The following is a 15,481-nucleotide window of genomic DNA, read 5'->3' as shown; positions in this document are numbered from 1 at the left end:
TTGACTCGCTGTCAATCATTATGCAATCTTAACACAACCATACATTTCTGTAAGACAGTAGCTCGGACTTTTTGAAGCATTTAATAAATGTTTGTATTACTACGTATATATTTCTATTCAATAGTTCGTGTATATTTATATTCAATATTATATATTGAATATAAAACATTTGTAAATGCTTATTCCAGTGCATATCTTTTCTGTAAACAGTAAAACATCTTTAATGCTTAACCATGTAATACAAAGTAGACAGCAACCTTATAGAGAAGTTGTGTCAGATATGAACCAAATAGTATGTCCCAAGGACTGGGCTAAAAAGTACTTCCATGCTGAGATTGTGCTGGTTGCATTCTTTCCTAAAATAATATATTTTACCAGCAGGGGGAAACGTTGCACAATAATTAAAAGCCAATCAGACAGCCGTTTATTTATCTTGAAGCATTCACAAGCAGCCTCAAAAAGCCAAAAATATGCTTTTGACAAACAGCAATTGCAGATAAATCTATGACATGGGTCTAACAAAGGCTATGATTTACACTGTGACATTACTTCCCATCACTGAGTATAACACTTTTTTTTTTTAAATGATGACATTTACTAAGGTTGCACAATATGGAGTTCTATCAAATGTATCGCAAATGTTTTAAATCCAATACTTATTACTTTTGACCTATGGACAATTTAAATCTGCTATAACTTGATTAACAACTACCTTCTAAAAGTGATTTCAAAGAGCATTAATTAGCCTAAAGCTTAGATTTCATGATCTCCAAAGCAGAGGTATACTACCAGCAATAGAAAAGCTCACTTTTGGAATTCAGAGAATGAAAAATACTGCCATAATGGAGACTGTGCTGATGTAAGCCTTAACTTAGCTGTTTATTTACACTAACCTCTCCCCCTTTTAAACACTTTCTAGCTGTTGTTTACTGTGCCATCTTAGCTGGTGTGGCTCAAAATAAAGTGCCCTGAGTAAATACATACTGTCACACTGAGGGTTCCCTCAGAACAGTCTTAGACAAACTCAACCTCACATTAGGAAAACTGACACTAAAGATTAATCACAATGAATTACTAATATAATCAGTTAAATTGTACACTTTCCCTACCAATAATTTGAAGTTTCAGTGACCTGAAATAGCTTTAGTAGATTACACACCCTTTAAAAACCCACTGACAAATGCTTCATTTAGAAACAATAAAAAGCGACAGGGTTTCTTTTGAGCTTTTTAATGTGCACAGCGTGATGTATACAGTTAAAGCAGGGAGAGAAAAAAATACAGCCTCTCATGCCAAGAGACTCATTCAATCACATATTTTTACCATCCTCACAGACAGCAGGTAGACAGAAAGGTGACTGAGTCGAAATACGTTCAGTGACTGTATAAACAAAAATGCCCCATTCAGCAGCAGCTGTGGGGCCAAACACTTCAGTCTGTCGCCAGTCTTCGCCAGTGTGTGAGTCTGACAGTGAACAAATCCGGAATCAGAAGGTATCGACTTTTATGAAGAGAGCTGGCACTAAATTGAGCTTTTTGCACAATCAAACAAGCACACAAACAAACAAACAAGTTATGCCATGATGCACCTCGGTTTGTTTATAAAATGTCATGAATGGAGAAACTAACGAACAAAAAATAAAAATCCAAAATAATCAAAAGTACTTCATCTTCAGAGAGCATAGAGGAAAGCAGGTGTTGCTATGGCTACAGTGCTGCGTGCTCATGCAAAACTGCAGCACTTCACTGATGCTGAAATGTCTCGCATGGTCTTTGCTTCAGGTGTGGTTAATCTAAGCAGCTGGGCTCAGGAAGCAATTGTGTAGGACATTAAGGCTGAATATTCTCATTCTCTGCTTCAAAAAAACCAAACAAACAAACAAAAAAAACCCGGCTGTTTTCACAATGTCCTGTTAAATGGGTTTTGTATGGGGCACAAAGTCAGGCATACAGTCTTTCCTGTTTGTTTGTGCTGAGCTGATTTCTCAGTGGACTCAGCAAAGTCAGCCGTTTTGCTTCATGTTTACACCCTGGTACAGCAATGGCAGCATGCAGTGTCATGGGCAGTCTCGAAATCAGCAGGAACACACCCAACACAAAAAAAAAACAAATACAGAAAACACCTTTTGATAAACTTTAGTAGACTATAGTTGATAACGCAAGCAAAAGGGTCAAAAAGGGGAGACACATAGTTTAAACTGGAAAGCTGAAGTTTTGAATGATTACACAAAGGAATGCATGAACAGATGAGGAGGGATAAAACCCCTTATAGATTCACAGCCTTTTCCAGCAAGCCAAATAAAACATAAGACAGGCTGATCAGGTGCTCCCTTAGTGACATAAAGCCTTACATGATTCTACCTAATAACATTTCATACAATTTTTTGCCAATGGTTGACAATCCCAAATTGGAGGAAGACAAACATAATGGACAAAAAGAAAAAGAAGAAAAGAAACAGACAGAGAAGGCTGACTTTTAAGTGAAGGGCACCTCAGGGACACAACATACTGCCCCTGTCTCTGCTCTCCTTGGGTAAACCTCTTTAACAAGAAGATCATTTTCCTCTTTTTAAATTCTTTGTTTCCCTCCTTCTGAGCTTCTGCCCCACCCCTGCCTTGCCCCCAGTTTCCCCCTTCACTTCCTGCCCCCCTACACCACCTTCGCGCTGGTGATCCGCACGTCCCCGAAACACTTCCCCATGGCCTCGAACAGAGGATTGCAGAAGGTGTGCACACAGATGGAGTACACTTGACTGATGCAGTGGATCTCGATCAGGTAGCTCTTCACGCACGGCACCACCGCCCAGATGTGAAGGAAGGAGAGGATGGCGAAGAAGATGCCCCAGATGAGCGCCAGTGGAATGCCCACGAGCGCTGTCAGCAGCCGGTAGCACCAGTACTTGGTAACGGTGAACGTGGTGAAGCTGGCCTTCCACACACCATCAAAGCTGTAGGTTCCTGCCGGCTCAGCGATCACGTCCTCAAAGTCCACCTGGAGGGGCACAGCAAGTCCTGTTAACAGTGGCAGTGGCCATGACAATGTAGTACGGAAACATCAAAGTTCCATATTGCATGTTTTTTGCATCATGATCATAAATTATTAAGCAGAGACTAAGGTGTACCTGACGCATGACACATTTCATATTATTGTGAATGTCGAAGAGGAGAAGTGCATAAAGTTCACTGTTTGTAAGAGAAAAATGTAGTTAACTCAATGCTTGGATTACTGGTCACATAGTGAGCCACCTAGTTAAGTGTTCTGTGAAAAAGAGCAGCTAAAAATACATTATAAAGTGGGATCAAAGGTGTGCAAACTAGAACACAGTAGTGAGAAAACTAATATCTCCATATCAGTTTCTAGCATACTGGCCAAGAATGCTTCACATTCCACAGAGACAGTTCTGTTACACAGTGCAGTGGCCTTATTACATCCTGACTCACACTCAGGGCACCATCTACAGTACTGAACTTCATAAATCACACTGAAGTTGAACATGTGCCTGACACTAAAAGCTAACATTCAGAGAAGCCCTCTGCCTACGGTCGGGTCCGGGCCAGCTAAATGCACAGGGTTCTGTTCAATCTTTCCTGGACCTCACAAGCCATCCATAGGTCTATGTACCTGCTTCATAGAAGTAAATGCTCTGTGGCATGTTACTGAATGGAAAAATACACTCTGACTACCTCAGTCCTTCAGAACCTGCAAAGACATGACTACGCTGCTGTATTACTTAACAGCTCGATTCTGAGTGTATTGGCATGGATGAAAGGTTTTCTTGCCTGCTACTGTACTTATAGATCACTTATCTACTGAAAGCTGTCACGACTAATGCCAGCTAAAGCAAAAAGGTTCTGTTCCAGACACATTGGATTCATGCAGCTCCTATAAACTATCAGAGTCTAAAACTCAGTAGTGGTTTTGTAATCATGGCTTAAACCTATTGGTATTTCCCACAATGGTTCTTTGGTAAGGGGGATTCTCTACATAGCTCATTTGTAAACCTGGTCTAGTTGACTAAGTTCAACTGGTGTTTGGGGAAAAGGCCATCTAAATGTTCTGAGTACAGATGAGTTAGAAAGGAGTGTCTCCAAAGTGGAAAACACCCAGAATGAAAGATTACCATATATCAAACCTCTTGAAACCGCTGTGGCTAAAGCAGCTCTATACAGCAGATGAAAAAAAAAATATGGCTTGATTTCTATATATAAACATCTCGTTCCAGCCTTACATCTGCATTCTATCTTGACTAGATGAATGTATAGTTTGCATCTCTTGAAAACTATGAAACTCAGTGTAACTGCAATACATGCAATACATGTATTGCAATACATGCAATACATCATTAAAAAAATGGGGCTTTTCACTTTTTAGATATCAGAACAATAACTTGTTTCCATTTTCAATTTCAAAATAAAGTAATTTTAATAAACTCTAATAAACAAAATGCTTTTCCCTGAGAAAGACTGATAAGTACCTCAGAGTAGGTAGACAAATTAAATGTAAAACTGTTATAGATTGTAGCACAAGATACTTCTCTTTTGAAAAGTTAAAAACTCAACACTATTGCAACAGTGTTCATATGCATCACTTTCACATAATTCATTGGAAACAAACCATCCTAAAGACCTTAGTTGTTTGTGCACAAAGAACATTATAAAACCCATGGCAGTGTTTGCTGATGGTTACAAAAGCACCTCCCCTTGGCCTGCTTGTGGTCTGTGCACTAGATGGAGCCTGTGGGGATAAATCCTCCACCAGTGTGCTATTAAAAGAAAGCTTTTTTATGAGAGGAAAATGTTCTTTTCGAAGGGCAAGCTGCTTAAGGGTTTCCTCAGTGGTGGAACTGATGTGGATAGTGGATTCGGCTCAACCAACGGGGAACAGGATCCAGATGCCAACCTAGAGGAACACCCTAAGTGTGTTTGTGTGTGTGTGTGTGTGTGTGTGTGTGTGTGTGTGTGTGTGTGTGTGTGTGTGTGTGTAATATGGTGAGGGAAATGTTGATGGGAATTCCCTGCTCCCCCACTCAAGACCACAAGTTAGCATGCACACATCTCTTCCTCCATTTACCAGTGAAAAAATGAAAACAAAAATTATAGACAAAATGCTTGCAATTTTTCCTACAAACTGAGTGTGTGGACAAATCATAAATACTTTTCTATTAGGCCTGTCTTCAAGAAATGCGACTGGAAAAAAGTCAGGAGGAAAAAGAAAGAAAGAAAGAAAGAAAGAAAGAAAGAAAGAAAGAAAGAAAGAAAGAAAGAAAGAAAGAAAGAAAGAAAGAAAGAAAGAAAATGAAATAGCGAAGGAGGGATCCCTCATGTGATGAGTGCTTTTTCCTATATGAGAGCGCATACGTCCTGTCGGAGGGTATCCCTGGAATCAGCTCGCCTAGCCGCAGTGCTGAGTGACGGATATATCAGATAACACTCAGTACATTTCAGATAGTAAGTTAAAAGCCATGGCAGAGATTAAACAGGTATTTTAAAAACGCCTTGTCGTTCATCTCTGCCTACCGTCTGAATGATTTCACACTAGAAAACTTACTTTAGGATTGTTAGAAAAGAAAAAAAAAAAAGACAGTAAACTCAAAATATATTTCCTTTTTTTTTTTTTCAAACGGAGAGCTTAGGTTGGTGCGCTCAGACAGCTCATCAAAGCCGCTACCGCAGCGCGCGGAAAAGCGGGCTAGAGCCCGTGCTACGGTCGGCCGCGAGAGCCCGAGGAGCACTGCTGCGCGCTCACGTCCCACGCGATGCTCCCAGCGCTGGTTTCACAGGCTCGTGACATGGTCCAAAACATTTCGCGTAGCAGTAACAGTTTCTATCAGTCATTATTTCCAGCGGCAACGTGACACGGACGGTATAGCCAATGGCTTTTGCATTTGCTAAACTGTTATTTTTTAATCGTCGAGAGTAACACAACTTCTTGTAAACTTCTATATGCTATAACGGAGATTATTTACACCTGACAGAAATATGAACATGTGTCGCTTGTCATAAAAAAATAGTTTTTCACCCTGCTTTTTTTCTAAATATAAATATAATTAATTTCACTCAGCAGACGTGGTGTCAGCGACTATACACGTTATTTTGACGCATATTTTAAGGACTTACCTTTACCACATGATCATTTAAATGTTTTGGGTCCCGGTTGACCAAGTCTATCTCCTTAGTGTGGATATCTTGAAGAGTTTTCTCGTTGATACTGTCGTTATCCATATCTTTGTTGTTTGGTTTATATATGTTCCCCTGTTTTCTGATGAATGGCGAATGAATGTATTCCTGTAGGTCCCAAGAAAACACAAATTTAGTTCAAATGAGGAGGAATAGCAAGAAGAAACTTAGCACATTACCCAGGCAAGGGATGGGTTTAAGTGGATAGAAGTTCAGTACCACACCCCTCTCTAACAGAGGCCGAAGTCCCGCCGCAAGGGGTCGTCATCAATCGCTTTGCGCACGAGTACGCCAGGCAAGCATCGTCCAAAATTGTCAGAAATACTTTATATAAGTATTTGTTTTTATGTGCGCTAAACTATAATAAAAATACGAGTGTTAAGCGTATGCATTTGAAGCATAAAGACGTTTGTAGCTTATATGAAATGAAACGGGCTCCGATAAGCTTTTTGAATAATAGGAGATTAATATAACTAATACGTATAAGTTACATTACATTATTATTTTTGAAAATTCCTGCAAAAACGTGAACGTGCCCGGTCAGCTAGAGGGGAGTGGTACTCAGCGTCAAAGGTTTGACAGAAGGTGAGTGTTCACAAGTACATGCCAAAAGTGATAGCGCTGGAGATCTGGCTAATGCACGTAATTGTGCCAATAGTGGACAGATGTGCAAATACACTGCATTCCAAATCTTGGCACCTGGATTCGGTAGTATTTCGATAAGATACAAACAAAATGTTAATACTTCACTTTAGCTCTAAAACAGTTTAGATATAGTTTAGTGCAATCGAATTAATCGCACGAACCCATTTCTAAAGGCATTAACTATGTCTGGCGTGTGTGGAAATGATTCAGTCTTACCTCGGTTTCGCTATCCTTAAGTCCGCCAGTCATGCTGTCTCTCGCGTGAAGTGCAATCAGATGAACGTTTCGAAGTAATACAATGACTTTACAGAGGAAGCTCTGTTTGTGGGAGGCGTTGGGACTGGTTACGGTTGGGAGTCTTCACTGACACTGACAGTAATACTGCCGCAAACTTTTGTCCTCGCTTTACGCTAGCCTCATTACGCACTGCCTGTAGCTATTAAATCTGTGTGGCGTGCATTAAACGCACTACTCACGTTTCTTGGAAATGGGCAAATGTCTCTTGCAGTCACCTGTGCAGACAAGCGTTCACTCTAATAAATGAATATGTAACCCGCCATTAGCCTGCCACTCAAAGGATTACGCAGTGTTAGTGGTGGAGATACTGATGTGAATTTTCCCGAATTAGTCACATAATTGGGCTCTGTAGCAACCTCCGCTAAAGGAGCTCCTCGGTTTTAAAACATGTTGAGCCTGGAACCTGACAACTACACTAAAGACGGTTTGCATTCCTGTATCATTTACCTGATCGCAAAGACACCACTAGGATGGAATGTTTTTGAAGCACGTTTCTTTAATGTTGACGGCACACATTTAAAAGACAAACGTCTCTCAAATGTAGGCAAGCGTTTTTACTTTTTTTTCTAGAACTGATTCCCACTGAGCTTCTGTTGCTTTCTCTTTACCGTCTGTTTATTATCCACCCCTACAAACCTACAAATAAAAGAGCTGACATGATTTGTTAGCCAGAATCATCGGTTGGTTAGGTAGGAGCCAGTATGCAAAGCATGACTTTTGTTAGGAAAAGGGTGTGTATGAACGAGTAAGATCATAAAATCAACACTGATGAATGAACACAGTGTACCCTTGCTTGCAGCCTATGGAAATCAGATCCAAATTAAGAATGTAAATATTGATTGTGTAGTGACATGTTCTAGAGCATACCTGCATACCTTCACAATAAGCTTATTGACTATCCTTATTATTAATAAGTATTTATTCACCTGACCAAGCAGTGGTAATCTGTCTTCATAAATGGGCTCTCTACTATAAATATGAATTCAGTTCTGTGTTGCATAGTACTAACCACACATCAGTAACTAGCCAACCCTAAACACAGCTGCAGCGACTATATGGAACTCATCCCTTTATAACTATCTCTTCTATCATCCTGCTAATTCCCTTTGGGCTAACAGCAATAGCACTTGTCTCATCCATCAGCAGATAGATCAGATGTATGGTGCCCATGGGAAAATTAAGACTGGATTCATTCATGCTTGCCCTTAATTTATTGCACATTTTCCATCAGTCACAGAAGAGCACACCAACAAGAATTTCACTTTGAAAAATATTTTTTTATTTGATGAACCAAGAAGAGTTTAATCCGTATCGCGAAGGTTGTCTTTAATGAGCTGTGCTGTGCTCTGGAGTTTTGCTACATTACATCACTCAGCAGGGAGGAGGAAAAGAGAATACCTGAAGGCCTCATGTTCCATTGCACAAACAAGCCTTCCATTTTTCTCTGAAAGGCTGCTCTAAAAAAAGCCAACCAAACTGAGCTGACAGCTCTTCAAATGCAGCTTTGAAAGGCACTGAAGGCTGCTACACTGTGTAGGAATACATTATTCTTTAAAATCAATTAGCGTTCGAAGGGTATGTTGCCATATCAAATTAAGCCTAATAAAAAGGTTAACCTTACCAAAAATATCTGAAAGCAAATCAGTTTGTTATCATGTGGTTAAGTTTAAGTATAAATATTAATTTAGTAAATATAAAAAATGTACTATCCAACAGAAAGTAGTCTGACCCAGTTTTATCTCTGTTGCCAATATACACCTTGCATGTATACATTAGCTACATACTATGCAGAAACATAAATCCTTAACGGGTCAAATGGAAAGCCTGCAAAAGAGTGCAATAAGCTGCCTCTTAGCATCTATGTACTGTTATACACACTGGTATGAACATACAAATTTGCTTCAGTCAATACCTTTGAAGTTCTCATATACAATACAAAAGCTTAATTACACACCCATATATATATATATATATATATATATATATATATATATATATATATATATATATATATATAAACATTTATGGCGTTTGACAAACACACTGATCCATAGTGCTTTACATATTTCCCAGTGTGACATTACATGTACTCACTGGGAATCAGACCCATAACTTTGGTGCTACTAACATCATGTGCAACCAGCTCTACCAGGTGAGGTAGAGTAGCTAGAGTATAGCCTTTTACCTATTGATACACTCAACTAGGAGTCACATACTTTCAACTGCAGAACAATGCAATGGATAGAGTAAATATGGAAATAAAAATCCATAAAAAAATGGACACCTCCATGTCGGGCTCTTGAGCCATAGAGATTGTGGCATGGAGAGAACATCTGTGCGCCTAGCGTGCCTGGTCCAAAACGCACTGGTCGTCAGTTATGTGCAGCCTTGACAGTGATGGAAGACAGGCACCTGCCAGTGCTATGGAAGAAGGGTGCCAAGAAAAGGTCTGTCACGCTGGCCCAGATCACCTGGAGGGAGGCCAATGCCATCATGAAACTCCGGACCAGTGGCATTACCACCCTGCACACAACACAGAACAGAGGTCTCATTACAGCACAAAGCCATCACTAGCGATTCATTACTAACATCACTGACCACACCATTGTTATCTGAGCACATTACTATATATGAAGCCAAAAGATTACAGCTGAGGTCTACTTAATCTGCTGAGCTGTTCTCCTCTGTACTGCATGGAAATAATTGTAATGTGTTTAATGGCCATCAAGCAAGGCTTGCAGTGCTAAGTTCTCATGGCAGGTGTTTCCTCTACAGCCTGACTGGTGCTTGTGTTGCCACTTCTCGCTGTCAAAGGTGAGCTCACTGTCTTTTAAATTCTGTAGGGATGGTGTCTGGACACAGCATCTCTCAGCAGGCCTTTTAAAGGTATATACATATATCTGAATGGCCATTTAAAGGCTGCAAATGTTTGATCAAATGTAATAGCACTTCTATGGGACCTGCAGGTCCCTATTACAGGATTTTTTTCCACTCCTGCCATTTATGGACTATTGAAGCACAGACAAACTGAAATTTGATCTATACCCACAAGATATGTCCACACGAACTGTAAAAGGTTAACTGTGGAGACCTGGGTGATTTGTTTTATACATAATATAAGCCACCATAGTGGCATGAAGAGTGAAGAGTGACTTATTTCCTTTGCCTTTGTACTTTTTCTAAGGCCATTCTTTATCTAGGTGTTTAGGAGCCAAGACAAATATGCTGCAAAGGGGGTTGTGGAAAACATGCCCGAGAGCCAAAACATTCTAACCAACAAGAAGCTTTTTCATACCAAATATGCATACAGCTGAATACCCCGAAAACAATCCCGCCAACAAAAGCCAAGGGAACGGCGAGAATGGTGGTGAGAAGCCGGTAGAAGACATATTTCACCAGCTCGAAGCCAGCATGACTGCATATCCATACTCCGTCAAAACTGTGCGTGGAGCTGGGTTCTGCGATGACGTCATCAAAGCCGACCTGTCGAACAGAATAAACCCCGAAAGGATTCCCACGGCTCCCTGCCAGACGACTACTGTCGCTTAACACACTGCACTAAATACAGTAGGCGATCATGCGCCACTGAAAGAGAGGCGCTCGACAATACACTGAAACAAAGTATAATCTTTAAGGCTCGTATAATAACACTAATGAGTCCGTTTGCCTTAGCAACAGCTATTCTATTTAAATTAATTTCTCGCCAAATGATGCGCTTACCTTTAAGTGAGCGTTAAGGTTATTAGGGTCTCTGTCCAGTAGCGGTGTATACAACTTCTCTTTGTTTGTAAGAAACGGTTCGATCGACCTGTTGAACAGATCTTCATGCATTATGATGCTTGTTTCGCCTTTTTCTTTTGCGATCCCCATCTTCGTTCTCCGAGCAACGCACCGTGTTCCTCTCAGCTGCGCTTATTGCCCACGGACTGTGCACGCACATGGAGCTACAGGCCCACGCCCCGTGCGGACAGCAGCGTAATAGAAAAACATTCTCAGGCAAAGAGGCCGTCGCCAGCGCGGTTCGCTTCCGAAGTGCATGATAGCTACCGACATTGGTTTATATCCTTTGTGAGTGGTGAATGTTGATCAAACATATTGCATACTTCTAATAAGTTATATATTTAGATCAACTTTGAAAGGCAATTCGTACAAGACAACATTAGACCAGGGAATAAAGACTGTATGTTTGATAACAGATTAAACAGGCTGAATGGGAGTGTCTGAGTTGTAAGAGTGTGTATTATTTTGAGATTCACTTTAATGAGCAACAATAAACATGAATAGGCCTGTAATTATTTTTATTGGATTTGTGGTCTGTAGCCACATAATTTGTATTCATTGAATCATTTTTTTTTAATGCTAGACAAGAAACATCTGTAGAATAAAACCAATCACTTTGGACATACTTCATAATGTCCAATAACTATCAGCCTCTGTCCTTAATAAAGCAGCAGGGTCTATTACAAAAGAAAACCTGGCAGCTTCAAGTTGCAGGTTAAATTTTAGCATCTCTTAATAAACATAATGGAAAATAATGAACTGTGAATAATGAGTTCACAGTTCAGTTAACATGTAGAGGCACTATTCTAGAATAATGTGTCCCATCTTATCAGGGTTTCCATGACCACAGTACTTCATTTTTCACCACATTCTGCATTCTCTTGAAAACCCTTGTATCTTACTTTGTCTGTGTTACAGATGCCTTTATAGAGTTCTCAGCATCTCAGTAATCTGTTCTGGATTGTTGGCTGTGGGGGTTAAATCCTGCATCCTTGCACTTGTATTCTGCCCTGTTATGTTGTTATGTGTGCACTCAGCATAAACAGCTACCTCACTGACAAAACGGATTTGCATTGCAGTGCCTTTTTCATTAGGGTACCTATCAGATGTGGGGTTTTTTTGTTTTGTTTTTTCCCCCTCTATGAGCAGTGCATGCAGCGTGTTTACGAGCAAGAGACCTTTTGAGCCCGCTGTGTCAGCGTAAACCGGCTGGGGTGTAAACCGAAACCCCAATCTGTTGAAAACAATTAGAGGACAAAAGGGTGAAGGCCTTAGTAGATCAGGACAGTGAAGCAAAACACAAACACCTGTGTGCTCCTGAAATGTGCACTGCTCTCCATGACCCTGACAGTGCCAGGCAGAATCACCCAGGATAAATCCTCAGCAAAGCATCAGGACCCAGCAGTGCAATGCAGTCACTGGATATCAGTTTGTGGCTGTGTGTGTCTGTCTTTGGAAACTGTGACAAAACAGAATCTCAGTATCATTGTGTGTGTATGTACTATGTATATGAGTGTACGTCCGGTCTTTGGTGACCAGTGGCAATATTGTTGACTCTACAGATTGGTATCCTTCATTCAGCCTTAGCCTTTTTGAGACAGTAGCATTATTTCAGCTACTGTAATTAAAATTAAATGTGTTAAATGCTTTAAATTAACATGGTACCCATGGGTTTATATGGTATATAAGCTTAAAACGTGTGACGTGATACTGTCATTTCGATTCATCAGTGTCATATGAGGTTGAAAATAGATTTTTAATTGCTTGAACATATAGATATCAACATAACTATATTCTTAACAAGTACTAACACTGTATTTGCCATGTTGGACTGTCTTGTTGGGCATTCTATTGAGCTCACCATTGTGTGAACTAGTCTCTTCTATTTGACTAATAAACCCTCATAAAATAAAGAATAAAGAATAACGCAGAACTGTCATACGTGTTGTAATCTACGTCTGAAGTGAAAACCTGCTCTACAGTACACTATGAGACCAGAGGAGAAATGCTCAAGGCTAAATGTATGTCCTTCATAAACCAGTCACAGTAAACTTTGAAATGATCCTCAGAGTTTACATTTTGGTGTTTAAGTTCACAAGAAAGTGAAAGCTACCATCGACTGGTCAGGTATGTTTTTGTCATTTTAATGTAATAGTTGTCTGCAGGATACGTATGCAATTTAGAAAATGTATAAAGTTTGTGGTGTAAAGTTTGATTATTTAAGCCTTTCCTTTTGGATGAAACTTTTATTAATTTTATTAACATAACTTTAATATCTAGAGAGTACAGATCTCTGTAAACTATGTCTTGCATTTGTTTTTCATGACATTCTGACAGTGTTTAATAAATTAGCCAAAGGTTGACATTCCTTTGTCAATGAGTAATCCCTGTGGGATTGATTCCAAGTTTGTGGAATTCAGAGGCAAGCTTCCTCTTGCCTAATTAGGATGAAAACAACAGTGTCAGTGAGGCCCCCATTAGCAGTGACTTCCTGACTGAACACAACACAACAAGGCATGTTCTGAGAACCTGTGGACTCTGTGAAACTCCTTACCTGTGTGAGGAATATATGATGGCATATGACACTGTTGCGAAAGAGCGTCTGGAGTTTCGTTGTTACTCTGTTAGTCTAGGGATGGGATAGTGAAAGTGGTCCCTTCACACCTGCTTGAGATTCACTGAATTGTGGAGTAAGATTTTTCGGGACAATTTAGCTTTCTGCGAAAGTGACAGATGAATGAGGTTTTGCTTTTGCAGGCTGACTGAAGGCCATGTTGTGCTCCCTCTTTCATAGCTAAAAATACAATTTCCTGCTCAAATGGGCACTTGATGGCATGGACAGTCACTCCACAGAAGTGTTCAGTTCCAGATATGGGCATTTTCATCACTGAATTTCTAAAGGAAAGCTGAGACCGATAAATTGCATAGCCCATTGAAATACCAAAAGTGGTATTTCAACAGCTTTAGAAATTTGCAATCACGTGTGACCAGACAGCATGTGTCAAAACACACTGCAGCATCTGCTTCTTGCCTTGAAAGATGCTAGAGTCAGTTTTCCTGAGTGGGCCATATAATAAAGTATGATATAGTTTTTAAAAAGAGTCCAGTCTCTCCATCTGTGGGGGAGACGCTACAGATTTGCAAGCATAATCATTTGCGGTTTCTGTAAAAGCACGTGTGCCACACCTGAAGCCTGTGGCAGCGCTGTTCGATGAGTGTGTTACAGCCATGGTTTGCCTGAATAGAATTCAGAAGATTGGGGGCAGGGGGGGTATTGCATATTGACACGCTGACATGATCACCTCCTTGTGCCCAGTGGAAATCCATGTAACAAACATGCCTGGATCTTCCATCCACATTCCAGCATAACTCCCAAACAGCACAGAGCTGTATGAAAGCTGACTGGACCATGCTACCAGGTGAGGTGCATTGTTCCACTATGCATTATTCATTATTAACTTTAAAGAAAGATATGAAAGAGTAATTCAGTAAATCAAACCACATATCTGTGCTTAACTCAGCCAACTAAATAGAGCCATCAAGTTGCATGAAGTACCTTTACAGCTTAGGCCTAATTTTTCCTCCATGTGTTGTCAGTGACCATGTTCCAAGCCTTGTGAACAGATTCATATAATTTTTTATTTTCAATAAGAGAAGCAACACAGACTATGTGAAGGTTACTTCATGCTCAGCTGGGCCAAAGTATCACATGATTTGGTGACCGAATTTCAAGATGAGCTAGTGAGATTAATGAAAGTTGTGTTGTGTCAGCCTCTGGGGTTTTATGTTAAGTTTAATGGAAATTATTAATTAATCTTGGCATTTATATCTGTGCATTAAAAAAGGACATCTTCTTTATATATAAACTTTAAGTTACTTCAGTTAACAGTGAAAAAAACAGAAATGCAGTAGCCGAAAAATCTACAGCAACCTGAGACAGGTAGAGAATCCTCTGTGTTGGTTTGATAATATGGATGGATGGTAAACTCATGGCCAGATTACAGATTACAGATGCCCACTGAAGCATATATATATCTATATCTTTCAACACATGAAATGTCATTTAGAAGGATTCCCGCAGTGCAGCTATAACTAGAACATTAGAAAACAACACCCAAGGATTACCTCAGAGGAAGCAGGGTTTGAGGCATTACCATTAACAGTGTCCTGAGATAAGGATATACTGTATATGTTAGCGGAAAGACCATGTAATAGAAAAGAAGCCACACTACAATTAATAAAATGTGTCCCGAATTGAACCTTGCATGAATGGAGACTAATTGAGTTGCGCTATAACACAAGCACTAATACCCAGCATGTGAAGAAGCACAATGGCAGTGAGCAGTGACTCTGGGACGCAGGACAGGGCAGACCCGCTGAAATGACTGGTATGCTTTCTGGTTGTTGGGTGTAATAATCACTTGTAGAAAAGTTCAGTCAGTGTCGAGGGTAAACATGGTTTCCATGGTGAGACAAGCAGTGATGCAACATCTCTCTCCCTCTCATTCTTTTCTCAGGACAGCCTAGCTTTTTTATATAAGCAGTTTAATCCTCTTTACAGGTCAAGTACAGGGTCAGAAAGT

At 40.1% G+C, this 15,481-nt stretch overlaps 2 protein-coding genes across 2 annotated transcripts; both read right to left on the bottom strand.

Moving 5' to 3' along the window:
• Nucleotides 1-1,214: 1,214 nt before the first annotated feature.
• cav1 (caveolin 1) lies at nt 1,215-7,317 on the bottom strand. Its single transcript, XM_027022246.2, has 3 exons — nt 7,038-7,317; nt 6,117-6,284; nt 1,215-2,991 (listed from the first exon to the last, which is right to left on the bottom strand). The coding sequence occupies exons 1-3, from the start codon at nt 7,068-7,070 to the stop codon at nt 2,650-2,652; spliced, it is 543 nt and encodes a 180-aa protein (XP_026878047.1). The 5' UTR covers nt 7,071-7,317; the 3' UTR covers nt 1,215-2,649.
• A 1,808-nt stretch (nt 7,318-9,125) lies between these two features.
• Nucleotides 9,126-11,100, bottom strand: cav2 (caveolin 2). Its single transcript, XM_027022247.2, has 3 exons — nt 10,839-11,100; nt 10,414-10,601; nt 9,126-9,641 (listed from the first exon to the last, which is right to left on the bottom strand). The coding sequence occupies exons 1-3, from the start codon at nt 10,986-10,988 to the stop codon at nt 9,491-9,493; spliced, it is 489 nt and encodes a 162-aa protein (XP_026878048.2). The 5' UTR covers nt 10,989-11,100; the 3' UTR covers nt 9,126-9,490.
• Nucleotides 11,101-15,481: the final 4,381 nt, after the last annotated feature.

Source organism: Electrophorus electricus, chromosome 12 (assembly GCF_013358815.1).
Source record: "Electrophorus electricus isolate fEleEle1 chromosome 12, fEleEle1.pri, whole genome shotgun sequence".
NCBI classification, from domain to species: domain Eukaryota; kingdom Metazoa; phylum Chordata; class Actinopteri; order Gymnotiformes; family Gymnotidae; genus Electrophorus; species Electrophorus electricus.
Note: the sequence above shows the minus strand (reverse complement) of the source record. Positions and strands in the feature narration are given on the sequence as shown.

Excerpts from the sequence above, each read along its gene's own strand:
- cav1 (XM_027022246.2), bottom strand. The coding sequence starts at position 7,070 with ATGACTGGCGGACTTAAGGATAGCGAAACCGAG. Across the intron at positions 6,285-7,037 it reads TTAAGGATAGCGAAACCGAG|GAATACATTCATTCGCCATT; the intron begins GTAAGACTGAAT and ends TGGGACCTACAG. Across the intron at positions 2,992-6,116 it reads TAAATGATCATGTGGTAAAG|GTGGACTTTGAGGACGTGAT; the intron begins GTAAGTCCTTAA and ends GTGCCCCTCCAG.
- cav2 (XM_027022247.2), bottom strand. The coding sequence starts at position 10,988 with ATGGGGATCGCAAAAGAAAAAGGCGAAACAAGCATCATAATGCATGAA. Across the intron at positions 10,602-10,838 it reads ACCTTAACGCTCACTTAAAG|GTCGGCTTTGATGACGTCAT; the intron begins GTAAGCGCATCA and ends TCTGTTCGACAG. Across the intron at positions 9,642-10,413 it reads TTCAGCTGTATGCATATTTG|GGTGGTAATGCCACTGGTCC; the intron begins GTATGAAAAAGC and ends TGTTGTGTGCAG.